This window comes from Nyctibius grandis, chromosome 11 (assembly GCF_013368605.1).
Source record: "Nyctibius grandis isolate bNycGra1 chromosome 11, bNycGra1.pri, whole genome shotgun sequence".
Classification (NCBI taxonomy): Eukaryota; Metazoa; Chordata; class Aves; order Nyctibiiformes; family Nyctibiidae; genus Nyctibius; species Nyctibius grandis.
In genome coordinates, this window is record NC_090668.1 from 8195178 (window position 1) to 8222281 (window position 27104).

General features: G+C 40.7%; 1 protein-coding gene across 7 annotated transcripts in view; it reads left to right on the forward strand.

The window, feature by feature from the left end:
• Positions 1–27104, forward strand: part of DAPK2 (death associated protein kinase 2) — a 52103-nt gene that overhangs the window by 8733 nt on the left and 16266 nt on the right. For 3 of the 7 annotated variants that reach the window (XM_068410363.1, XM_068410368.1, XM_068410369.1), the window contains 3 exons: positions 2543–2640; positions 20197–20418; positions 26542–26680. In XM_068410363.1, the coding sequence (XP_068266464.1) occupies positions 2564–2640; positions 20197–20418; positions 26542–26680 (438 nt within the window). In that variant the 5' untranslated portion in view covers positions 2543–2563. Of the gene's footprint in view, positions 1–604; positions 731–991; positions 1111–2542; positions 2641–20196; positions 20419–26541; positions 26681–27104 lie in introns of those variants that run through there. The other 4 variants (XM_068410362.1, XM_068410365.1, XM_068410367.1 and 1 more) reach the window with 3 other exon arrangements.

Genomic DNA, 27104 nt, shown 5'->3' on the forward strand with positions numbered 1-27104 from the left:
GGTGGGTTTCTTGTTCTCAAAGCAATGTTTTTAACTTGCTCTTCTGAATGACAAACCTTGTCTTATAACAATGGTTTTCTTTTAGGTGTGTTTGCATTAATGTTACTTATGGCCACGTACCTTGGATTCTGATGAAGGGAGTAGTCAGCTTGAGGGATTTACAGTCTTTGGGCAAGTCTCAGCAGTATCTCCTAATACATGGGCATTTTCCTGCACTTGACTTTTGCATGTGCTCAGAACTTAATCTTGCAATTCAGGATGAGCAAATGGTTTGGGGTTTTCAGCAAGTCTTGGCTTTGTCTTTTGTTTGCTTTTTCTGAAGTCTGTGGTTGTTGAACTAGGTTTTGCACCAACACTTCAGAAAATCCTGCTATGAACAATTGCAAGCAACATTATATAAACTTAGTACGGAGCCACTAGAGTGAATTTGTGGGTCCCTTGGGGAGAGGGAGTGGGGCTTGCCAGATTAATGCATGTACCCTGTATCTTCTCCCCCCTCTTGGAACAAAGAGCATAGAGGAGAACAGGCTGTAGGCTGGGTGTGGGCCGTTAGAAGCTCCCCACCTAATGAGTACGTTGTGAAAGGGAAAGGAGTGAAGGGAAATGAATGGTCACAAAGTCCCCGTGGATCTCCTTGTGCTTTGGAAATGTTTGGAAACAGAGATGTTAAGTGTATGACGAGAGCTGTCAGGGAATTACACACGACTGTGCCACTGGAGGATGGAAGCAGGTACGCCTTCTCAGCTTGTGTGTTGAGTAACTGGGGCTGAGTGCCTCATAGAGGGACATCTGATTTTGTTGATACCCCTTACTGCTACTGGTTTTTGAAAGAGTGAATGTTATTTTCAACTAATATCAGTGTAAGTGTTGATGCAGTAGCCCTTCTGCTTGAAATAAAGCAGTCAGTTTTTGTCTTAATGTGTAGGTTTTGCTAACGTCAGCCAAAAATTATATGTGGAAGAGCTAAGAGACTATTTCTGTTCCTTTGAAGCAATAGAAGGAGCATATTTGGAAAGGAAGTGAATTGATACTCAACATGCCTCACGTGTTAGAAGCCAATAGTTTATAAAAAGGGAGGGGGAAAACAAAGCAGCCAGTCTTTTTTCTGAGGTGAGTGCATGACAAAAGCTGGGTGTGTTTTGACAAGCTGTTAGATTTTACAATGTATTTGCTGCTTATGGTATATGCTTTTGTTCGAGAAAAATCTTAAAAAATATGTGCATTTCAAATTGGCTGGAACCCTGCAATTGCTCTTTGATACTTTGTCCTATTTTAGTCTGCTGATTTATCAAAATAGCTGGATCTTCTTGCAACATTGAATTGAGGTTATTTCTAAAGGATCAAAATAGAGCTTTGTTTCCTTGTGAAATACGCTTCGCAGTGTGCCACGGTCAGATGCCAAGACTGCTACTTAAAAACATGCAGGAGCTGTGTAGAAACACACGGAAGTCCCCAGTGCACCTGAAGCAAGCAGCATCTGGGATTCATAAGGAAATGTACATTACACTGAGAAGTACAGATAGGCTGCTGAAGCCTAGAGATGTGTGAGAATAACTGCATGGCTCGATGTAGTTAGATTTTCTTGTGATGCTAGAGGCCTTACAGCTACTGTACATTTCTCATTTAAATAGTGGATGTTGTTTTGGCCACGGGGGATAATGCTAGTGTTTGTCTACACAGGAAACACCAAACATGTCGTAAACTGGTCAGCTGGTTACTGTGTTAAAATCCATTCTGTTAAAATAACATATATGTTGCTGTGTGGGTGTATGCTGAGGAACAATGGGATCCCTGATCTTCTCTTTCAAAAGCAGCACAACCTAATGCACTCCTAGATCCTCAAATGCACCAATGTGAGCCTTGTCTTTCCAGACCTTACAGAGCTTATCTACGTAAAAGATTGTGTTCAGGAAACGAATTTCACAGTTAAGAATAATGCTTGCAACAAATGCTGATTGTGTTTTTGTCATTTGAAATGCCCAGTGTGTAATGAAAGGTGTTGTGCTGAAGACCCTGTAGATGGAATCACAATGCCTTTTTGCAGCAGTAGTTCAGATTTCCATTTGCTGTCCTGCCTGTGTGCTTCAGAAGCAGTGCCTGACATGAGAAAAAGGAAGCTCTGTCTTGTGGTCTGACTGCTGACACTTCAATGAAGCAGCCTGTAATGCTGATTCTCATGCTTGCTCTCTTTAGTGTAGTGTGCATGCTTTATTGTCCGTAAGCTTGTCAAATTATTACCTAGTTGCTTTACCTCTGTCACATTTTTGTTTCAAGGTGTGTTCTGTGCTTCTGGGTAAGTGTGCGCTCAGGTACTCCAGTGAGGGGCAGGAACCCTCTTCACTTATAGGCGCTCACCCCTTTCCAGATTTGGACCCTCACTGTTTGGCTGAGACTGCTAAATTAATTCTTTTGATTGATCAGTGGTAACTTTGGCCATGAATGAAGTGCAATGGATCCGAAGTGACTATACCAGAAATGTGTTTTACTGATTCTTTGCCTGTTGGAAGATGGTACTGAATATCATTCTTTCGTAATATTCTAGTTGCATCATCTTTGAGCACCAATGAAAAGTCCAAATATGGCTGTGTTCAAGCAACAGAAGGTGGAGGATGTTTATGAAATTGGAGAAGAGCTAGGAAGGTAAGTTTGTACTGATGACACCACACTATTCTAAAAGCTGACACATGGAGATATGTGCCACATCTTAAAACAATGACTGTGCATGGTAGCTAAATCAGTTGCAATATACAACAACAGAAACACATAACTTTAAAAAAAAAATCCAAAGTGCAGTTTTTGTAAAGGGAAGTGTGCTAACTATTTTTCCTGTTCCTTTTCTTGCAACTAGGACAACAAAAGGTATGTTTACATTGTCTTTTGTAGATAGGCGTCATCTGTGTCTGTGCTTTAGAATGAGTTCACCTGTCTGTTCCCTGAACCAGCTAGGAAACAGGAACCCAAGGTGTCGTCGTCATAAGTGCAGGGCTTTAATTTGGCTTGTTGTTTTGAACGGTGCTGCACAGCACTCTTGTTCTCAACTGGCTCCAGGCACTGACAGAACATGTTCGCGTCTGCCTGCAAAACACTGTGTATGTATTCCTGAAAAGATTTACCTGTCAAAATTTCAGCTGGACTGGTGTTAATACCTGTATATAGCTTTTAATCTATAAAGGCTTATCTGCAGGTATTAATTATAGGTGGAGTTAATGGGCTATTACCATGCTTAACCATAAGCACCTGCTTAAACACTCTGCTAGATTTGTGAGCTGGATGACACAGGGCTCCCCCAGTCACTTAGCAACATACAGTGCTCTGGGTGAGGATAGCTGGTTTCTATTCAGTGTCCAACCCTCCAGTGATTTTCTTTTTAATATGCAAATAGCTAAATTAGGGCTATACACATGTCGTCTTCTTTCCCAACGTCTGGCAGTTGGTTTTGATAAATGACTGTGTATATGCAATTACCCTTTTTCAGGGGCCAATAATTTAGTTACATTAAAACACTTCAGTTGAAGTTACTTCCCTGCCAAATCTTATTTTCTTTTCACTCCCAGCTATTTCATCTTTAGAGTTGAGAAGATTTCTTTTAATGGGAGATGGTTTTTTGGGTTTGGGCTTTTGGGGTTTTTTTTCATTCCCTTCCCTCTTAGGAAGGCTTCAACTATTAAATTTTCTGTAACTGCTTACTTTTGAGTACTGACTGGTCCTGAGAATATCAGCCTGAAAGTTAAAATCTGGCAACAGTGAGCAGTAAAAAATTCAGTGTGTGTATGCAGGGTGTAAAAGGTGTGCTTTTTTTAACCTAGGAGGCCCTAGTACATGCTGTAACAGACAAACTGCTAAAATGAGAAACTGGAAACTGAGAAGCACGTTTTTGCTTTGGTTCCTGAATTGGATTTGGAAATCCTTTGTCTTTTGAGAAGATGAACAGCACTCTTCTCTTCAAGCTGGTAGTTATTAGGCCTTTTGAATGGAGAAGTGTAGTTGAAACAACCTGGTAAAGGCTGGGTCTTGCTGTTTGAATCTGCCTGAGAGGCCACAGGCTGGTAAAGGCTTGTGTGGTCACAGCAGCCCTCCTTCTTTCCTGGCTGCATGTCACAGAAGCATGGCTGGTCCCAGGGTTATGCCGTGGAGCTGGTACTCGCTACATGTTGGGTGATGGGCTGGGTTTAGAGGAGACTACACTCAGACATGGAATCTGAAATTGTGGCCTTTTTTAATGGGTGCATTCTCTGCAAGAAAGACCTTTCCTAGATAAGCCAGAAGGAGTCGGTGTATACGTGAGCAGGTGCCATCCTCACATGGCAAAGGGGTATTAAACTCCACTACAAAACCACGTTCTAGTTCCCAGCATTTTATGTGTAATACTTCTTGTAGATGAGAAATCTAAGTCTACTTGGTACTGAGATCTGTGAGCAGAAATGCCCCCTGAAAGACCTGAAGGAAATATTGAAAGAAGCAGACCTCTGCTGTTTGTTACGGTTTTTCAAGGCAAGCCCTGTAATTGTAAATGGTGAGAAGAGGGCAGCAAGATTGGAATTCCCTCCCTTTGAATGCATTCAAGTTGTATACTTTACACATGCCCATGAATATAATGTCATACTACCTGTGTCAGTGTATTGGCACTTTCAGATTTTGCGAGGAGCTCTGCAAACTGCTTGTTTCAACTGTGTGTTGTGTGGAGTGTCACTGGGTTATCATGCCTCTGTATCTCTGAGCAGTAACTACTGATCGGGGCCAGTGACAAATGATACCTTGCTTTGTTGGAAGAAAAATAACACACTAGGCAGGTTGTGGTGACTGAAACATAAGAATCTTTTCCAAAGCTGACTGATGCCCTTAGAATCTGTAGGTGCCTTTTATTAGTTCAGTATGTTTGCAACAAGCTGTTAGTTGCTGACAGGTGCAGGCAGGTAAAAGGATTCATTTATTGTTGTTCTGGCAACAAAAATCACTTAGAAAACAAAGGTTTTCAAACAACGTCTGTGAAGTGTCTGTCATGTTCATGTCCTCCTGACTTTGTGATTTCTTGAGAACAAAAGCAGTCATTAATACAGGCCTAATGCTTGTTCTAGCTTGGATTCAGTCAGAAGTTAAAATACAGGATCTCTGACAGAGCCAGCCCCTGTTTATCTGAAAGTGTTTGCACAGCACTTAGGAGAGGAGGCTCCTGTTATATACTGCAAACGCTCCTTTGCAAGGCTTAGATATGTCTGGGCTGGTGATGAAATTAGACCCTTCCTGTCATTGTGCAGCGTTGAAGGTGGCTGCAGCAAAGGCTCTTCAGATCCAGCTGTATAAACCCTGCAAATGGAGCATTTTTGGGCTCCTCAACCACATCATTTTCAGAATCACTGGTGAGCTAGAAGCAACTCAAAGGATGCTGGAAAAGCAGTTGTCTCCTGTGCCAAGGCAATGGTGTGAGAGAAAACCCTTTGCAGAAAGGGGGAGCGGGTTTTCCATAGCTGCAGCTGTGTGCTGTAACTAGATGCCTAGCTCCAACGTTCCCTCAATCTTTCAAACATTAATCTTAGGTTTACATCTCTGTTGCTCAACTTCTCCAAAGGGTACGTACAGGGAGCAAGAAGTCAGGCGTGTGGCATTAGAGAACAGAAGTTGCTGATGGGCTTGTTCGTTCTAGCAGCTGTACTGGGGAAGCTTAGCATGGCCTATGCTGAATGAGTGCAATACTTTATTATCATATATGTATACTTAAAGTTACTTCCTGCAAGATAATTTGTAAGTGTGAAGTCTGTGGGGACTGAGGTTATCTAGCAATAGCTGAAAGGGAGCCTAAAAAGAGGAGGAGCCTCTAGAGTGAATTTAGCAAATTCCAACATTTTAAAATAAAAGCACCCTTTTGAGATCTAAAATACAGCTTATTGCTAGAATATTGAAATATTAATGTTTTTCAAAATTTATGACAAGAGAATAGGAGAGTTTAGAAAACTTAACTGATGAATTATATGAATTATATAAGATGAATTATAGGGATATTTATTTTAAAAGTCCCCAGTTATGCTAGTTAGTCTGGAAGTCTAGAAGAGCTAGAAAGCAGTGCGGTATAAAGTAATCAGTGCCTGCAGAGCTATTAGAAGATCCTCTTCTCTTTCCCCTTCTCCCAAGGGCAGTAGATTTTGTGATTTGGGAATACTTTGTACAGTCCTCACAGGCATTTAATGCCCTAACTCTTTGGAGGCGTCAGACTTTCTGGCAGATGCAGTTTCTTTCTGTGTCTGAGCTGTTGATCAAAAACTGATACTTCAAAAATTCTTTTCGATAGAATGTTTTCAAAATGTATCCCTCCTCAGAATGAGTTTATGTTGCTAATTGTCACTTTTATTCAAGTAATGGCAAACTGCATCCTTTACCATTGATTTTAGACTTTGTAAGAAACCTATTAACAGTTTTGCCCGTTTTGAGGAGGATCCTGGCGTAAGCCATTTGCAGGAATGCTTGTAGCAGATCACTGTAACGGCATGCCAAAGCAATGGAAATGCTTCTGGAAAAATGTGAGGACATGAAGGCTACCTTGACTTCTTGTGAATATGCAGCAGATCAAATAATTGATGGTTCTTGTGGCAAGGGAGGTGACAGCAAGAGACAACCAAGAATGGAAACTCTTAAATCGAGGCCAAAGCAGGCCAAGAGAAGGAGGAACTGGCCTACTGAGCTAGTGGTATAGTTCCCAGGAAAGCTGCAGCAATAAAGCTCGCTGGAGAGCCTTTTGACAAAATGTCTCGGGACTTGTGGTTTGGATGGGTAGTTCTGTCTAGCTGGACAAAAGGAGTTCTTGTACAAACCTGCAGGAGCCTTTTCCAGTTGTACTAGCAAACACTGATGGTGGTGGTAGGTGCACAGAGAGTGCTGGAATTTCAGAGATGTGCAATGTAATTCGTAAAAGATTGTACCACAGAGTCATTGATCTATTACCCAAATGTGTTGCCAGGCAAGCTGTAGGGAGCTGTTGACATTTGTGCCTTGTGGGCAGTGTCACTGATACATGTCAGTCGGGGCCGAGGGTAGGAAGTGTCACAGAGCTTGTCTGTAAGTGTTTGGTATCACATGTAGTTGATTTTTGTCACATGGATTAACAAAAGAATATGTATTTGGTGTGATGGATGGTTCAATTTTTTTCCATGGTGGTAACATTCTTTCAGGCTGCTTCTGAATGATTAGATTTGTTTCCTGCTTCTACATGACAGTGTTCTGGTGGGATTTTTAAATATATGGAGTTTTGATTCACTCTCTGGACTTCAAAGGGATTGCTGGATTTTTTTCCTCTTTGAATAAAGCACTTCATTTCTTTGTGTAACTGTGGTTCAGCAAAGTCATGTTGTACGTAACCACTCTACTAAAGAACAAAACAGGTGCATGCATTAGGTGTTTACTTTGGTTGAAGTTGTTTCCTTTTGCATTCCGTGTAACCAGGCCAGGAAGCAATTCCAGATGATTCAGTTACTGCCTTAATGCAAAAGGTAATCACTGTGATTTCTCTTGATTAGTTTGGGCATAACGCAGCCTCCAGTTTCTCAGCCCCTGCTGTCCTGGGGTGTGGTTTCATGATTAAAGCCAAAGTTGATCTTTCTTCAATGGCCTGTCATTCCTCCTGTTGTTGCACCTCTCCAGCTACAAGTTCCTGCCTCCTCCCTGCCTTGCGTGTCTGGAGGATCAGCTCTGCTCACTGAGACAGGTGAAATCTTTTTGCTGAGTGAAGCTTAAAAGGACAGCAAATGCAACGTTTTACTACTGGTAATGGGACCTTGGGGCCTGGCACATAACTGCTGTTCTGACAGTGTAACTAGTAAATATTTATTTATGTAATGAAAACAAAAAGCAGAGATAACTGAGGTATTCTTTGTGGGGAGGAACTTGGAAATCTACGATAAAAAGTCACGTCACCCAGCTAGGTGGACTCCCTGGTAAACAGAGGGGTGTAATTGCAGCTAGGAAATTTACCCTTAGCACACATCACACAGTATCTTCGTGCCAGGATTTTTTTTCTATCTACAGAAACTGTTCAGTATTGGGCTTTCACAGACATGAAGCTTAACTCTGTTCTTAGATCAATTTGTACTTTGAATTAGTTCTTTAAATTTGGAAGGATAACCTTGGATTATTTTTTTCCTACAAAACACACAAAGCCAGTCTTTGCTTTTGATTCAAAATGTAAGTTTATTGAGCACTAACCAGCACCTCTATTAATATTTCTTGTTACAAAAATCTTCTGTGTCATGTGTTTGATATATATTGAATCTTCTGTTGAAACAGTTTTGGCATCCTGTACTTGGTCACCATCCCTGTGATTGTAATTGTCTGGTTTTGGATTGTTCCTTCTAGAAGAGTGAGTGATCTTAGCTTTTTCCTTTTTGAACAGATTTCCCTGCTAGTTTTCAGTGTTCTTTCAACTGTTTCCAAAAATCTTTGATTTGTTACAGGAAGTGCAGAGAAAATAGAGGGAGATTTTGTCGTTTGTTTTGTGGTTTGTTTTATTTTTTTTCTAATAACAAAGCTGCTCTACCTACAGTAACTGAGAAAAATTTGCCTTGGTTATTTAGAACTGGCCTTGGCCTCACTTAAAGTCATGCATTTTTTTCAAGTGAATTTTTTTCAAGTGAATATTACCAGCATCCATCTCGATGATGGAAGTGATCTTAGTGTATTTCCTCAGTCCATATCTGGCTTTGAAGGTCTAATTAGAGCTGAGTGAACCCCAGTGGTTGTGCTTAGAAAGCTCAAATTCAGTAATGTCTTTAACTGCTGAATATTAAGCCTAATCCTAGTCTTTGCTTTGCCATTTTTGTAAAAATAAAACTATATTTTCCACTTTTCATTGCAGTAGAAAACAGATGTAAGTTTGAACAGCTTGAGTAAATAAACTCTGTATGTTAATCATTCCATGCTTTTGAAATGAAAAATGTTACTTATGAGTAAAAATACACATAAACATAGTGCAGCTCACCACTGGACTAACAATGATAAAGCATTGCACAAGTTATTAGCAACTTAGGCAGATTAGGGTTTGCAGATACTTGTCTGATGGTCAAGCTTACTTTAGCTCAGGTGACATCTCTTAATTGTTAAAACTCTGCATCAGCGGTTTTGAACCGGAGTGAAAACCTGTTATAATAGCTGAGCATGACACGTAGTGATGCTGTGGTGAGGAGAGACATATAAAATCACTCAAATAGCTAGACTTGTTCTATGTAGAGCCAGCATGTCTGGGTTGGAGTCACTGGCCTGGTTTGGGCAGCCCCCAGTGCAGATTCAGTTACACTGTAAGTGGGTGACTGGGTACCCTAAAGCCAGGACTTGTAATATTTACTTAATACAGAATCTACAGCTTTTGTGAGAGCGTCGTTAACCTCAATATCCAAGTTTTGTGGATCTATAATCCTCACAAAGAGCGAATTTCCATTGATATCTCTACTTCCTACGTAGGAAGAGTCGAGGGAACAAATAACGTAGCTTCTGAGTTGTCCTGCTGCTGGAGGAGACGGTTTACTTCAATATAGTAAACATTAAATAAGATGAGGAGATAACTTCTACCTCTTATTTTGGCAGGCCAGAAGAATCCACAAAGAGCAGTGAAATGGGAGTTTCAGCAACCCTTTGTAGTTTTGGCCTTACAGATAATTTCCTGAACTCTTGATTAAAATGCCAAAATGATTTCCGTCTGTTTCATACATGGGGAAGGAGAAAAAGCGTTTAACCATAATACCCTCTCACAGCGTAGCTGCTCCCAGGTGTATTACATTCAGTCCACATCTAGCTGGACTTGGACCTTTAAACGCAAAGGTATGGTGTGCTGACCTGCATGCGTATTACGTATGCGCTGGTGTTGCTCCACATAGCAGAAGAACAGCTTATCAAATCAGCTATTCGTGCTGAGCATGAGTCAGCTTTGACCTTCCCTAGGTCTCTGGACTCTGTTCATTACCACTCAGAGGGTTGATATTCAATCTGAAAGCTAAGTGTGAGAAGTGGGGAAAAATTTTTATCATGTGCATTTTATTCTTGAGCTTCAGATTACATAAAATGCTTGCCAGGCTATCAGGAACTTGCCAGAATTGCTGGGCTTGTGCTATATCACTGCAGACTCTGCTCCTCCAACCTCAGGAGCTGATAAGGGCCACATTGCTTGTTGCTGCGTGATTGGGAAGTTTCCAAAAACATTTAACAGCTCCAGGAGACGCTGGTGATGATGCAGTAGGTGGCACAGTTCCTCGTGACTCTGGGCTAATGACCCAAAATGGTGTTTAAGGCATTAATTGGCTGTCATGCAGATAATGTTACTTTGTTGAGAGCCTGTAATAATTCATAGCATTGTTCAGAAACATGAGATTTATTAAATCTTGCTTTGAATTTCAAATAGTTTATTTGCTCTCTACTTGTTCCAGTAAACCAGATCCTTCTGTTTGAGTCAGTATTCTTCTACTGTTCTGCCTCTCCTCTGGCAGTGGGCACAGAGATCATCTTTGGGCCAGGATGTGTTGGTTACGTTTGCATGAGCTGTGAGGAGATGTGGGTGAAAGGTGCCAGACAGGGACATTATCAGGCACAGCATGTGTCCAAAGGTGCTCAGCACTTCCCTGTTGTGAATATTGAAACTTACCCTGTAAAGTCACTGTATGCTAGAGTACTGTGCAGTCAGTTAGTAGAAACATGAGTTGTAAGTGAAAATGCCAGTGTGTTTAAAAGTGGCAGCTGATTTTTTTTTTTACTCTTTCTGTATAAAATAGTGTATCTTGTTAGGTTCAAAAATTAGCATGTTGTTAGAGTAGTGGTATTGCAATATTTCTCTCTATAACATTGACTGGTTTGGTTAGAAGTCACCCTGACACTGCCTGGGCACTTAGTGAGCCTGAAATTGTTGTGTTAGTTTTCTCCTATCATAAAAATTTTCTTCCAGTCTGTCACATGGCTCTGGTAAGCTAGTGATATTTCTGTGATAATCTTGCATGAGCCATAGTATATTGTGAATTGAATTTACTTTTATATCTTTCATACACATGAAGAATTTATCTACATTTTAGTAGCCAAGCAAAATTCCTGTTAAATGCTCTATTAAGAAAAGTTTTAGCTCATTCTGTCATAATCTGGCATCTGCCACAGTTTAAATTCTGTGTAGTCGCTTTAGGAGAGGTAGCCACTTTGTTTGCATTTTGTTTAAAAAAAAAACAAAACAAAACAAAAACAAAACCAGACCCAAAATCACTTTTTATTTGCAACTTAAACAGGAAGTACAGTGACATTTGTGACAATTTTATTTTTAAAGCTCTGTATGAAGTTATAAGTGGTGACCTTGCCATGCTAGGATTTCTAGCTATCATACTCTTGTTTCAGCTATTCTAGTTTCTTTGTAAATACTGTGCTGTTGGACATACTATTTATTCACTGCTTACATTAAATTTCAGCTGTACCAAATCCTGGTTTAGTCAGGAAAAGGTCTATAAAAAATGAAACATATGACAAATTATTGCTGTAGTCCATTTACAAAAGGCTTCCAGTTCTTTATGGCTGTGACCACAGACTTCCTACAAAAAACTTCCAGAAAAGTACTTTTATGCGTATATTTTGTAAACCTTGCGTGGCCTTTGCTTGAGCTGTGTTTCACAAACGAGCTGAGAGCATACAAATGGATTGTAGAAGAAGTTGCCGACAGACTCCTGTCCTCTCTGCTGGGAAGAGCATGCCAGTGCAATCACAACTAGCAGAAGTCATCCCTGAAGTGTAAGGAGCGTATTTAGCTTGATAAAATTATGTGCAGTAGAGCAATTGCTCTAATCACTTAAATTTGAGAGGAAAACACCTTTTTCAGACTTGAGTATTTTTAAGAAAAGCATTCAGAGCTCTCAAGGGCTTTACTTTGAAAAATGCAACTATGAAACGACAAAATTATTAGTGTAGTTTTTCCAAGAAAAAGAAACAGGAGTGAAAAAGATGGAAAATGTAATAAGATGCAGACTTTCTAAGCTTGAGATAGCCAGTTAAAACCAATCTGAGTTTAATAGTGGCAAAAATGCATGAGGAACAAAACTGTTGACATAAAACCAATTGTTGTAACTGAGAATAAATGACCCTTTGCTGAAACTAAATAAACCATCATGTCTGAGCTCTAAAGGCAGCCTCTTGAATCCAGAGAAGTCCTGCATTCAGGTTAGCTAGACACTATTGTCTGTGATTATGTTTATGTATGTTAAATTAAGATTGTACATATGATGATTTCACAATATATTTTTAGGATATTTACTTGCCTCTAACTGTAGATTATGCAATATCAAAGCAAAGGATGCTGGCTCATTCCCTGGAGAAAGGACAGTGTGATGCTAACAAGGTAAAGCTGACTTGGCTTATAACATAGACAGTAAAGTAACTGATTGCTGTCAGTAAACATAAATAAAGTTATTTCCAGGGTTAAAGACGTCTTATTGAGTCAGAGCTCAGAGAATGTATGACACTGGATAGCGTGTCTTTTTCTTTTTTTTCTTCCTGTCAAGGGACCAAAGATAATTTATCATCCAGTTAGAGAAAGAGAGCCAACAAGTGGCAAACTCTGTGAAGTCTAGTAAAGCTAAAATTAGATCTCTAAGCTGTGATTTGGCTTCCTAAGCACAGACAACCACATACGTGAGTTATGTCAGTTTGTCTTTGTTTGGGGTAGGGTTTGCAATAACAAATAAACCCTTTTAGGTTTGCGTTCCCACAACTGAATGTCTTAAATGTGAAGAGAAAAGGGCAAATATAAAATTAATGGGTTTATTCAAACTGTGAACACCTTCTTATATTGTGAAAGCTCTTTTTCAGTTTTCCTGTAAACTCCTTCCTATAGTAGGCTGCTGTTTGTTATGTTATGGTGCCTTGTCTATGATGTTGTGCCCCAGATCTTACTTTTAGATATATAGAGCATGTTTTGGGCAGTGGGGAAGGATGCTGTGAAACTGAAGCATTTACTGTACCCTTCTATAGGAAATAATCTTAAATCAGAATTGTGTGTCTGTAATTTGATACAAACACAAGTCAGAACCATCTAGTTCTATCCCATGGATATGACTGCCGTTCTACAGGGTAGTGCTGAAAGGCAGATGGATGAAGTGATGTGCCTGAGGAAGCCCCGCTTTCCGACTGAGCTAAGCTTGGCACCTATGTGTTTTCCTCAATATGGGGAGAGGAAGCAGTTTAAACAGGATCACTCTTGAAAGTTCTCCAGTGTGTCTTTTCCCAGTGTCTAATATAATTCTTAGTTACAATCAGGCTTGAGTTTTGTTGTCTTCCTACATTGTATGGCTTTGGGACTTCTGGTGTGAGAAGATTCCTTCAAGGCCCTTACATTGTCCACTGTGCAATTACGCTGTTGAAACCAGCTGGCTGGCATACCAACCATCTTTTCTTTAATCTAGCTTCAATCTTGAGAAGTGCACGTCTGAGCAAGAACTGAAGTGGGCTACAACAACAAAACATGTGAGGGAGGAGAAGATCAAGGGGAATGGAAGGTCATCTCCGCTTCCCTTAAAAACATTTGCTTGTGTCCACTCTAGTTTAATGAACTTTAAAAACATTTGCTTGTGTCCACTCTAGTTTAATGAACTTTTCCGTCTGGTGCAGCAATCCCAAATGTGTGGATGTCAGTATTACCACGTTCATACTGCTGTGCCTTGCTGTGCTTTAGATTGCTGGCTTCTGTTCTTCTCAAATGAAAAGAGGAAACTTTCACTTTTTTTTTGAATTTTTGTCTCCCTACACCTCCTGTAGGTCAAAACCAACATCAAAAAAGAATAATAGATATTTACAGCACCATTCAAGTAAAAAAACTGTGTGGAAAAAGTATTGCTGTGTTTTTTTTTGTGCAATAGGCCATGACTGCACTCTTGAACAGGCTGGCCATATACTGCTGGCATTGCTGAGCCAAGCGGCTTCTCATTACAAACTCCAGCCTCAAGCAAACACCCCCTGAACTGGAAACAAAAGGCATCCCATCTAAATGCTCAGATCCCCAACTGCGTTTGCAGGTGCTCTGTAAAAAGAAGGGTTAAACTGTCTTGACTTCATGGTAGTCTGCATGTGCATCTAGGCAGCTGAAGACTGGTTGAGATGCTATTAGGTTTTATTTTAGTTTCCTTTCTGGTCATGTATTCTTGTGCAGGAACACCTAGTGAATAAATAATGAATTATTATAATTGCAATTGTAATGTCTAGAGACATGAAATTAATTTGTAGGTCCACCTGTATGCTTATCCCTTATAATTTTATTTCATTTTGCCGGTAGCATTACCTGCATTCTACAGACTTTGGGAAATGAAGTACAGAAAGGCTGAGGTGTTATTTTCCATCTAATTACCGTTAAGTCAGTGGGAGGTTGCTGCCTAAAATCCCTTGCCAATCTGTTCCAAAGTAAATTGTCCTGGCTCATCTAGGGAATTGAGTGTTGCCTCTTGACTGGCAGAGTGCCAGAGCACTGTCCTTTGCCAGGTTCACTTACTTTTCAAAGAACCCCCTGAGAACAGATTTCAGTGTAAAGTGTATCTGTCAACACGTTCTAACGTATCATCTATTTTATGGGAATTTCAAGTTTTAACAACTACCAAAAAATAATAATAATAAAAATCCTCCTTTTTAAAATTGTTTAGTGAATGAAATTAATATGAATATGGACAGAACATAAAGACATAGATTGAACATGCAGAAAGAGAATGTATGTTTGGTATTTGGGGAAGAAATGGTTTGTTCTTCTCAAATGACAGAATCAGCTTCCTGACTACTCCCCACTCTGGCCTCAGGGAGCCTGACTGGTTGGGTAACCTGTACTGTCATCTCAGTATTTTGTTTACATATTTTCAGTGTTTCATGACAGCTACTCAGCGATATGGTGTTTCTGAAATATCAGAGGAGGATTTGTATAAACCCATACCTACACAAACAGGTGCTTAAAGGCTCTCTATTCTAATGCTCCGTAGCAATACCACTGTTATGCACTGAGGGATTCACAACTGGCAGGCTGCACTTCTCTCATTCTCTCAAGCCAAGTTCTGCCCCAGAGCATTACCCTCCAGAACCAGTATTAAAAAATAAACTTTGAAAAAAGAGCAAGAAGTTATCCTGTTATTCTGGATTGTCCAGTTTCTCTCTTCCCCACATCCTTTCCACATCCTCTCCTGAACTGCACAACAATTAAATAAGCTGAACTTGTGCTCCTCTAAAGCATGCTTCTGAAAATAGACTCTGAAACTACCCAGGAGTATTGTCTCTGTGTTCTTATTCAGTGACAAATTTCCTAGATGATAGTAGCAATGCGAATAATAGGTTGTCTTCATTGCTAGCATAAATTCCCTTCTGAGTGATGGACAAATTTGATGTTGTAACTAATTATATTGTAAGTGACAGGTTGCAGCTGCTATTGTTTATACTCTTGAGCTGTAACCACAATTGAGGACAGCCTGTGTTGAATCTGTGACAAGGCTGTTGTACAGCTGTCCAAAATATTTCTGAATGGGAACAAACTTCACTTCTTTTTAAAAAAAATTAAAAGAAAATTAGGAAGTGTCAGCCTCTGAGCTTATCTTGTTTGTGTTGTAAATACTGCTGTTTATGATCCAAGTCATCTTCGTTTCAGCGATATACTAAAACCCATGGATTTTGGCAAAGTCATTTGGCTGAAATTTGGACATCTGAGCTGTGAAATTTAGTTTCAAGTCTAAGATCAGCCACAGACTCCCCATGTGAAATTAGTACGTGGCTTAATTTCTCAGTGCTGTCAACTCAGGCGTCAGAGACGCATACTTACCTTTCTTCTACTTTTTGCCTCATCTAGATTGCAAGTTTTGGGAATCTGATGCTATTTGATACTGTGCTGAATGCAGATGGATTAGGAGGTGCAGAAATGCTGTTGTCTTGGCCCTTGACTTTACAAGCTCTATAGTTAACAAGAAGTCCAAAGTGTGATTGTAAATTACCACTGAGACATCCTCTTTTTTTTCATAGCTGTATGGGCCTCCATATGAACTGTTCATTGCATCTGGTACAAAAGTAGAGCTATATGCTACCCTATGTTATGTGTAGTGGCTAATTACATGTCTTAAATGCTCCAGGCTAAGAAATTGTACATTTGTCTTTTTCTTTGTGGCTTGCAACCTCTTCTTCACAGTCACAAATTGTTTCAGTAAAGACTGTCTGCAAAAGCCTGTTTTTAAGGGTTAAAGGAAATGGCGTAAAGACCGGAACAGGAGCAGGTAGAGTGTGTGTTCATGGGTACACATTCTGGGGGGAAATAGGAGATTACAAGGGAAGGGGTAGTGCAATGAGCAATGCCTCAGACTATAAGTATGTCAAAGGAGAAGATGGAAATTCCTATGATGTGTTGTTATTATTTTTGTAAGCTTTTAAGTAAACAAAAATGTACAAAATCCACAGCATCATTGGACTTCTTAAATGCAAAAGTGACTGTTTTCATTCCCATAAACAGCAGTCATAAAATAATGTTTTCTCCCTGAACTTTGCTGGCAGAATTTATGTCCCCAGAGTGAATTCAAGGAAGCAAACACAGCAACGTTAGTACCATGTCTCTTTGGAAAGTCTGGACCAAACAAGATGCATGTCTTGCAAAAAACGACCAACCAACCAACCAACCAAAAAACCTATGAAACCCGCAGTGTTTTACATAAACAGCTCCCAGTGCTACAGAACAAACTTACTCAACAGAATGTTTAAGGCAAGTTTGGAGATTTAGTAGCAGGAATTTCATTCTCAAGTTCTCTACGGTTTGCATGTAATGATAAAATCAGGAGGCAGAAATATGAATGAGTTAATGGATTTGACAAATAGCTGCAGTGTTGATTCCATTTGTGATTGATTATTCCTAAAAGGATAAGTACACTTGTCCCATCTGTTCCTGCCTCTCTCCTGAGAAGTGTTTAGGATATGTCTGAAAATGAAAAACAAAAAGTAGTACTTCAGGCTGTCTGGTGTTGTTTGAACCCTTTGAAATGAGAGGCTGCCTCTGCCATGGAACGTTAGCATTTGTGAGCAAGCAAGCACCAAGTGACAGCCTTAATTTTTTATTTCTTTGCCTTTGTAGGTTTAAGACAGGCTCCAACCAGCTGTCTGTGTTCAAGAAGCACTAAGTACATTATATAGTTATAAGGTTCTGAATATAATTGCTGTGTATGCTGCATAATTTAAGTTCCAACTGTACTTGCATCTCTCATTTACCAAGCTGGTGAAGGATATAATAATATTGAAAACAAAACAGCTCAGTGCTTCTACAGTGTAGTCATGGGGGGCTGCACTGAATGAGTGTGTTTGTGATTCTTTTAAAGAGATCCTGGCTGATAAAATCACAGTAGCTAAAGGTTAAGGTTGTCTGTAAGATGAATCTTTTCCTTGCAAGTCTGGATATAATGCCCTGAGTAAGGAAATATCTGATACTAAGTGTGTATTCTGGGACTGGACACCTGCCAGTTCTTGCAGAGTGAGATCTCAGACATACAGTGCATTGTGGCAGGGGAGAACGGGGCTGCTCTTGGGTATAAAAAGGAGCTCACTGTATTGTTTCTTCTGTTTGTGAAGTGATTGGACATCAGCAGAGGCTTGTGAAAGTGAGGAGGCAAAGGCTTGGGTAAGGTAGTTCTTTTGATGGCATGCATACCTATTAGGCTTTACACATACCAGGCAAAGGTAGCTATTTCACTGCACCGTTCTCAGTGGTTTCCCTGCCTTATTTCTTAGTTGACTGTGGATTCCTGGCCATATAGCTTCCTAGAACTTTAAAGTTTATTTCTGCTCCATGGTGGAAATGCAGTGAAATATTTTTGATATTTTTTTCAAAATGTGATTCTATCAAATATTCATTGATAAAACTTGAGCCTTTTCTGACTAAGGAATGCTTGGTAGGATATGGGCTACACATATGGTAGACTTAGTTTCCATGTTTTTCGTTCCAATTATTATGAAAAGGGTGGAGCATGGATTTGAGCTGGGGCTCCTTACTTCCAAATCACTGAGATTCTGCAGATATTGCTTACCCCCACCCCCATTTTGATATCAAGTTGCCAAAACAAAATGCAGCTTCCATGAAGCAATAGTTTTAGCCAAACTTTAACTTAAGTCTTATGCTGTCTTTACAGCTTGCTAGTTTTTCATCTCACTGTTATCACAAGATGCATTGTACACTTAAACAAAGCAGACTGAAGTGTATGACCTTATCCATAGGCTCCATTCTCCAGCTCTCTGTTGTGCTTCATCACCATGGCAGTGTCTATAACAGTACATATGTGGCCTGTTTGCAAGGCGGATTCTGTGGTCTTTTCTTTTTCTCTCCCTCTGCCAAAAGGGAGTTCGATAAATCCCTCCTGTAATCTAGCAATGGAAAAATAAATAACAAGAAGTAACCCTCAAACAAGAAGTAACCCTCAGCTTAGAGTTTCTGGCAGAGGAGGTTCAGGCTGTTAATAAACTGTTCCTGCTACTTGAAATCACAAATGTACTCAGATGGGCTATGAGGTCCTTTAACTAATGTCCAAACAAAAGTAGTCAACTTTTCTTCTTAATTAAATCTGCTGAGTGATCCTTCATGAAAACAAATGTGTTTCTGTTTAAGTGTGATTGTCTGTTTTTCAGAGTTGCTTTGGACAAGAGCCTGTTACATTGCATGGCACAGCACTGGTTGTCCTTAGTTATTTGGTACAGTAGCAGCAAACTGAAACAGACACCTTTGTGCTGAGTAGTGTACAAGTATCCATAGGCATACCGAGTGGAAGAAAGACAGTTTCTTTCCTGTGTTGCTGATGGGGCAAAAGTGAATTGCTAAAGGGTATATGATACATCTATGGCAGAATTCAGATCTCTCAAATCCCTCCAGTATTTTAACTACAGACTGTCCTTTTCCCTTAATTTTTGTAAGGTGGAAGTAGCTCTCTTAACATGTCCTGTGTAGAGTAAATGCAAACACACAGTAATAGCTTATGATTTAGTTTCCTTGTTTGTATGTCTGTGATGATTTTAGTGTGATTAAATGTTTCGAAGATACAACACAGTTGTCCTTGTCCTTTCCAAATGGGATGAGCAAAAGGATCCTCTGAAATCAGTTTCGTTCCACATCTTTGTCTTATGTAGCATTCACGTTACTCAAATCCTGCTTTAGCTGCAGACCACCTTTCTTAATTTTGATGAGACATCTCGGCTTGATTACAGTTATTCTTTCAGAAGACAATTGAGAAGGAGGGAACATCAGCTCTGTGGAGATGGTGCCTTCTCGAAGTTCAAACAGTGCCTCTCAGGGGCGTGATGAAGGAAGAAAAGCTCACACAAAGAAGAACAAAGCAGGGTCCCCTACTTTCCTGTTGAAGACGCAGTAACAACTGTCTCATCTTGAAAGGTTCCCACCACTGACATAAGGCTGCAGCCTGCAGGGTTACTATTATTTGAGTTAATCATCTGACCTCCAAGTGTTTCCCTCTTAGGAGATAAGGGAGAGATTTTACAGTTGGACTGGAGTATCTTACTTCAGGAGCCACAGTGAGGAAAATTTTTTTGGCAAATGACAGCTACATGCCTTTTAAACTTGAATGCAGCCACTTTACTATTTGGTACAGTGGGAAATTCTTTATCCTTGAAGTGCAGGGAGAAAGCTGCACTTAGTCTAGTTACATTTACAGCTAAGTTCTCAAGTGAAGTGCAGAAATATGAGTAAACCATTCTCTTATTTGAAAATTGGTTACTAGAGGCCAGTTCTACATTTCCAAAGGCTTATCAAGGCTTTGAGATCTTCTCTGAGAGATTATTCTTAAGGGAAGTACTTTAATGCGTGCGTGTCCTTTCAGAACCTCCAGGGGTGTGTTGCAGACTTGGATGCCTTAAGCATTACCCAGTGAAGGAGTAGTAATTTGAACCTTTCCAGACAGATCTTGTTCATTTAAACATGAACTGGTTTTTTAGAGATTGTAACATCTGTCCTCCCTTCTTGTCAAACACTGATTGATTTTGATAAATTGCAGACACAGCAGGAGGCTTCCTTGTTATGCTCCAGTGACTTTAACTGCGGAATTCTGACAGTCCTCACTGTTGTACCAAGAACAACCTTGTATGATTAGCAGTGTTGCTAAGGGGTTGCAGGACCAAGCTTTGTATATGAATGGCTTGTTTGGGAAGCTGTGATTTTATAAAAGCTTTAAGAGAATTTTTGTTATGTTCTTGTCCTTGCAGTGGCCAGTTTGCTATAGTGAAGAAATGTCGAGAAAAAAGTACCGGTATGGAGTATGCTGCTAAGTTCATTAAAAAACGTCAGAGTCGAGCCAGCCGTCGTGGAGTGAGACGTGAGGAAATTGAACGGGAGGTTACTATTCTGCAGCAGATTCTGCATGCCAACATCATCAAGTTGCATGACATCTATGAGAACAAGACAGATGTGGTCCTTATCCTTGAGCTGTGAGTAAGGGGACTTCCTATCCTCTGGGGTAGGATGAGGTAAATGGGAACCGGAAAGGGCTGCGGAGGCTGCCAGAACATAGAGGCACTGTTAAAATGGAGCTGTTGTGTTCTCGGGCCTCGCAGATGTTGGCAGGAGAACTGAATCAGATTGCTGGTAAACAGGCCCCCCAGTTCGTCCATGTGCCCTGGGTATACAGGTGAACCTTAACATTAGCTGAGGCCATTGTTACTGAGCCAGGGAGTGTTGTCACCTTGAAAACAGCATACTAACAGAGGGATTACCTCATGTCTGCCTAGCGCTGCCCTGACATGAACCTTGGAGGAAGCACAAATGGCCACTGAATGCTCATTTCATTTTTCCTTCTGCTTTCATCTCTACCAATGCATGTGAAGCCATCAAGTCCTTTGCAAAATTTGCAGCCATTCTCACTACTACTGCATTTTCCTCATTTAGAGAACACTAGGGGAAAAGAGGGGAGGAGGAAAAGGGAAGAGGTTTTTTTAATGCATAGACTTTGATCGTCAAGGATGAATAGCAGCAGGGTGGGAATGTAGAAGAGCTGCTCACTCTTCTTGTGTTCCATATGGTGGGGGAAAACCCTGCCATTTTGGTCCTGCTGACAAGTGAACCTCCCAGCCAGGGGATCTGTGGACTGCTGTAGCCTCACCCCTGCATTGTGACCCACTGGATAGCCAGGCTGCTCGCTTAAGATGACTATCAGACATATTGGCTGTGTAATGCAAACTGATTTGTGGTGTTTAAAAAGAGATTTAAAACCAGCTAGCAGCAGCTTCTCTGTCTGGGCTGAGGGGACAACAGCTTGTTCTGCAGAACCTGTGCATGTCCCTGCCTGGAAGAATAAATGCACAGCCCAGGGAAGCTGGAAGTGTGGTCAGGAAACATCTTAACAAAGCCTTGGCTAAAGAGTCTTTGCTTAGTTGGAACATAAGTTTGCATTTCAGGGAGTCACCTTTGATGCTTTTGTCTGTTTTTAATCTTACTGACTGAAAGGAAGTGAGAAAACCTGGCTAATCCGTGTTACTACGTAGAGAAATGCCAGTTTATTAGAATATGAAGCAGTATCAAAATTGCCAGTCTCTGCAATAGCTATCAAATTACCTGTGTGAATTCTGTTTGGCCGTTTGTTTCATCAGCCTAGAAGTACTACATCCCAAAGACATCAGCTGTTTCTTACACCCTATTGCCCTTCCTGTATGTTTGATGGAGCTGAGGTAGGTCATGTAATTCATTTCAGCTTCCCTGGCTTGCCCCAGGGATGCAAATTCTTCACTGTGAAATCAGGAGGGGAACTAAGTTGCCTACTGCTGTTTGGCTTTCTGTTCTCAGTGCTGTTTGCCAACTGTTCTGATACATATTAGATTTGACCTGTAGTGGCTGGGAGGTCACAGGAAGATCACTTGCACCTCTGCATTGCATCTGCAGCTGAATGCTGTGGAACATTTGGATGTCCCCAAATTTAATAGCGTTACTGTCGATATGTTAGTTTGAGAGTCATTTCAAGAAAACTTCGCAGTTGCCTTATGTCAATTATTGGGGTCCCTTTTTTGGGCTGTGTCATGCTCTTTTGTGGACTCAATACCCCACCTAGTTTACAAAGCTCTGAGGAGCTGTGCAGAAGATGACATATCCTTTATCTGTCAATTCATGGTACTAAAGTAAAGCTCTAAGCAAGGAGATAGCCTGAGGTCTTCCTCTTACTACAGTTTTTAGGTAATGAGTAAATGATGCAATTTTTCTGTATGCATGAATCAGGAAATATAGAGACACTGTGGCTGAAGTTACGTAGACCATATGTTCCGTAGGGCACCTGCCTCAACCTCGTGTATGGGATCCAGGCAAGGAGGCTTTGATCCCTGGGTGAGAAGAAATAACCCCTACCTTTCCAGGGGAGCCAGCATTTAGGCCAGGGAGCATTCCTGGAGATGAATGTGGCTGCTGGCAGATGGCATATGAGTGATCATAAGCATCTGTTAATTTTTAAGTATGGTCTATGGTCTCTGTAGCCACGTACTGGAAGACAGGAAAGGAGCTTGCTTTTTCTGACTGGCAGCTACTTTGTGCTAAAACAACCTCCCATTTCCTTACCGTCTGCTTTTTCCTGTCCTCACATGGCCTGACACATTTTGTGTGTCCTAATGTCAGGCTGTAGCTTAACGCACTTTTAAAAGGCTGGGTGCAGCAGAGTTTTGACCTGATTAAGGCCACTGCATTCAGCTGCTGTATACAAATTGAGGATAATGATAATTGCTAATAGAGATAATGAAATTCTCTCTGTAAACAGATGCTCTCTCCTCCTGACACTCTGATATCAGTCTCATACTCCCTGCTGTTTATCAAAATAAGCATTACAGCACCTGGCCAACTAATCTCATGTTAAGCTACAGTGGACTTCAAAAGAATGTCCCCGGTATCCTTGATTAATTGAGGAAGCTGCCCTGGTGTTTAGTAGGGGCTTTGGCTAAAATGTTGACCCTCTCCCAAGCTCGCTGCTGGCACAGGCAAGAGTATCTCTTCTTTACGCAGGGGTTGATTCTATAGGTGCTGTTTCTCCTGTTCAAGAGCAGGAAGAGCATTGTCACTTCCACTGCTGTTACGTGCAGTTTGGCAGGTACACGGTTTGCCCTTCCTTGTGCACGTTGTTCAGGGATATGCTCCCTCCAGCTTGTTTGACCTTGCTGTTTCTCTGTCTCTTGGGCCCTGCCTTGAGACTGCTTTGCCCAAACAAAAGCAGGCTAAAGGCAGGCTTGGTTGATATGCCAATCTGCTCTACTGGTAAGTGTCAAGGTTGTGTACACAAAATAAACAGCTGTTTCCATGAAGAAAGGCAGCATTGTTGTTTGTCTTTTATTGCCATGGGAATAAAGTGACATGGTAAAAGGGGAAGGATGGAACCAGAGGAAGGGATTTTTCTGTAACCTAGGGTCCTTTGAGAAAGGAGCATTTGCTCTTTTACAGGTGGTGCTGATTTAAAAAACACACCTCCCTGGATGTTCAAATGTAACTTGTAGTGCAGTTATGAGTGCTTTATTGCAAAGGGGTTAGTGCTGAACTGCTTTTTTTCTGGCAGTCCATAATGGCTGGCTCTTGGGATTACTAAGTCTCTTCTGCCTGAGAGTTTCTCTGAGTTCAGGTGCATAACTTGAATAAGAATGATCCTGCACTAAACTGCTTACCACTCTATTTCTACAATTTATTCAAACCTGTTTTTAAACCCCGAGTCTTTGTTAATGAGAAATCATCACATCTCTTCTACTGAATTTTCCTTTAGATTACTCTTTAAAGATGTCTGCAGCTTAGGGTCATGTCTTAGGCTATACCACAAGAGACTGGAGATGAATGTACTGCTTGTAACGTATGCCAGTCTCTGACATTCCGAAAATGAAATGCTCATGTGGTTGTTGTAAGAGGGAATCTTTTGCTGGTAAAGTAACAGAGGGACTTTCCACTCCCTAAATCTTTTTTTTTTTCCTTTTTTATGTTGTGTTCTGTACCTTGGAAGTCCCCCCTGCCTAGCCTGATTCAAGGTTAGTGTGAACTAGAGAGAAGAGGGAAAATACAGCAAGGACCTAGCAAATAAATCACCTATGATCCTTGTTTTTGCAGGCTGTAAGGTTCTTCAGTGATGCCTTAGGTGTAGCTGGTGCTGTTGGGGCAAAATCCCTGGTGTGCCCTGAGCAGCTAACCCAACTGTTTTAAGTGACCACTCCTGGGGACAGCAAGAGGGGAGGGGAAATAAGTACCTCCAGTCTGGACAGCTACACAATTTTCTGACATTCCTTTGTGTATGTAGCAAAGGAGATTCCTCAAAAGAAAGTTGCTAGTCTCCTCCAGGCAGGAAGGTATCCTGTAACACCCTTAGCACAGTCCTCTGTGCCAGGGGCAGGTGAGGGGAATGCTTTCACAAAGTGGCTCAGCTTGTGTGCTCTCCTTAAGTGGTATCTCTTTTCCTGGAGGACTGGAGGCTGGGCTACGAGGGCTGTCAGTCTGGGTGACAGAGAGGACTTTTTTATTCTTAGTCCTGATTAAAGAGTCCACCTTAAGGAACAACCACCAAGGAGATTTTGCAGGGTAAAAGAGGAAGAGAGAGTAGTGTGCCTACATGGTTAAATTCCAGAAAAGTACAAGAAAGTGTCCTGGTACAGCTGGCTTCCTGGTGACCGGGCCATAGGGCCTGCCAGAGGTGATTGCTTAAGCTCAGTTTGAATAGAAATAATTAAGGAAACGGGACTTGTCTGCTCTCTGTACACAGATTTCACCAAGAGACTGCCAGGTTTTACTTACAGATTTCTTTACTGGCTTGTCACGTTATTACAGTCAGCGGTAATAATTTTTAAACTAATGAACCAAGGCCCCTAAACCTACTGCAATTTGGAAAGGAGACACTGTTTCCTGGCTCCTGAAATGCACAAGGTAAAACAAAATCTGTCCAGCAAGGCTGATGGTAGTGCTGAGACCCTTGGAATGTGTCACCTAAAAAGAAAATCAGAGACCAAATAAGAGTCTTGCAAGCTGAGTAACTGAGATGAATAGGAAGGAGAAGGCGGCAGCCAGGGACAGCAGTTGCAACATATTCCTGGGTCATATAAGTTTATTTTTGTTTGTCAGCCATTTAGTTGTAACAATTAAAGCATCAAGTGACTTTTACCCAGGTGAAGTGAGGTGACTTCTGCACAGGTGAAGTGTCCTGCCTCATGTTGCTTAGAAAGTTTCTGACTGTGGGAGCTGCGAAAAAATATCCAGTAATCAATGCTCAAGTCAACAGGCCCTGTGTAATCTCTGCCTTCGGAACAGCGAGGTGTGCTGTCACCCACAGCAACAGCAGAAGTTAAGAAAGAAGCCCAGTGTCTTTGTGGCTTTGGACACGTTGCTCTTGCTTGCTCTTCTCTTTGTGGTTTTTGTAGCTGTTTACAATAGTTTACTCTGAAAGAGGCAGAGTAGGGAATCACCATCTTGTCACCACCTGTGTTGTGTAGGTGCCTGGGGTCAGAGGAATGGTCGCACAAAAGACCTCTGCAGTGCACAGGGTGATCTAGCTTGTCTGTGAGTCGCAGCACTTGGTTAACTCCAAGCATTTGAACCTGCCAGTTCTGTTACAGATATTCCATCAGGCAATAGGGCCAAAAGCTTGTTTTGCAAAATGACTGTGGGATCTCTCGGGTCACGTGCTTGCACTCTGCATGGTGAGCACAGAATGGTGAGCCCAAGAGCAACAACTGCTTTGTGTGTGCCCCCAGCACTAAATTTGAGAATAGATCAATAATAATCAATGACAGTGTGAACTGGAAACAATAAATGTAAACATAGTTATGAATAAAAACTGCAAACAATGCCCAATTCAATATCTAGATAATCGTGTTTCATAATATAGAGAAAAATAGCACTGGAGCTCTCAATAAAAGGCACAAAAATGAAAATAGAAGTCTTATGTCCTAAATATGTGTGGAATGTATTTCAATTTTGGTGTGAAAACTCGTAGTAACTAATAGCACTTCCTTGATTTGGGGAAACAATTTTGGGTACCTTCCAAGCTGCTACAATCTGCTTTCTTTTTAAAAATACAGCACACAATAAATGCTTTCCTGTCAGTTATGTCAGGCAAGAGTGTATTAGAACAGTGCAATGGCTTTTCTGGAAAGAAAAGAGATTGTGTTGGCAGATCTTATCGCCTCATATTTCTGATGGCAACTGATAAGAGAAGTAATTCTTTAACAGTTATTGACTATTACAACTTGTTCTCTTTCCTCTGTCTCATCCAAAATGAAAATGTTGAAAAACAGCAGCTGAAGTGGTTAACATCAAAGTCTACCTATTGAAATAAGTACATGTCTGTAGATCCATCAAACAATGTACCTTTTTTTGGTCCTTTATAATCCTTGATGAATTAGGGAAAGCTGGTCCTTAATTTGCTGGGGAGAGAGCTGAAGCCAAAAGGAAGTTTTGGCGCACCTGGGACAAGAACACAGAACTCTAGATGTCTGCAAAGGTGGCCTTTTTCTAACCGTATGGAGGGGTTTTGCTACTTTAGTTTTTTGTGCTTAAGTTTATTTTATGTCTTACAATGCAGTAGGTAACAGTATGTTTTCTGGTGTGTTTTGCAGAGTTTCTGGAGGAGAACTTTTTGACTTCCTGGCACAGAAAGAGTCTTTGAGTGAAGAGGAAGCAACCAGATTTATCAAGCAGATTTTGGATGGTGTGAATTACCTTCACTCTAAGAAAATTGCTCACTTTGATTTAAAGGTAAAGATGCTGACTTAGAGTTACTGTTATTGTTGTTTTTTAATGACAGACTGTACCTTCCACAATTTATTAGATATCTGTATTTGTTAACATGCCTAAAATAATAGGTAAGACCATTTTAAATGTACTTCCAGCTTAGTGCTCCAAGGAAGACAATCTCCTTTTTCAGGCCTATGGTAACTTTTGGATGGGCTTATATATTTACTGACTGAGAAAAAGAAATTATAAGTTTTCATCCTTCAGCTGTTTGCATTTGTGGTATCATCCAAAGCATGCTGTTTTAAAAAAATAAGAATAAAAAAAATTAGAATGATGTACAGAAGAAATACATTTTTGGGAAGAGAAGGGCCAGGTCCAGCTACAAACAACTGTTGCTGCTTCGAGTCCCCACTGTGTTTAGAATTACATGAGGAGTATGTGTCAT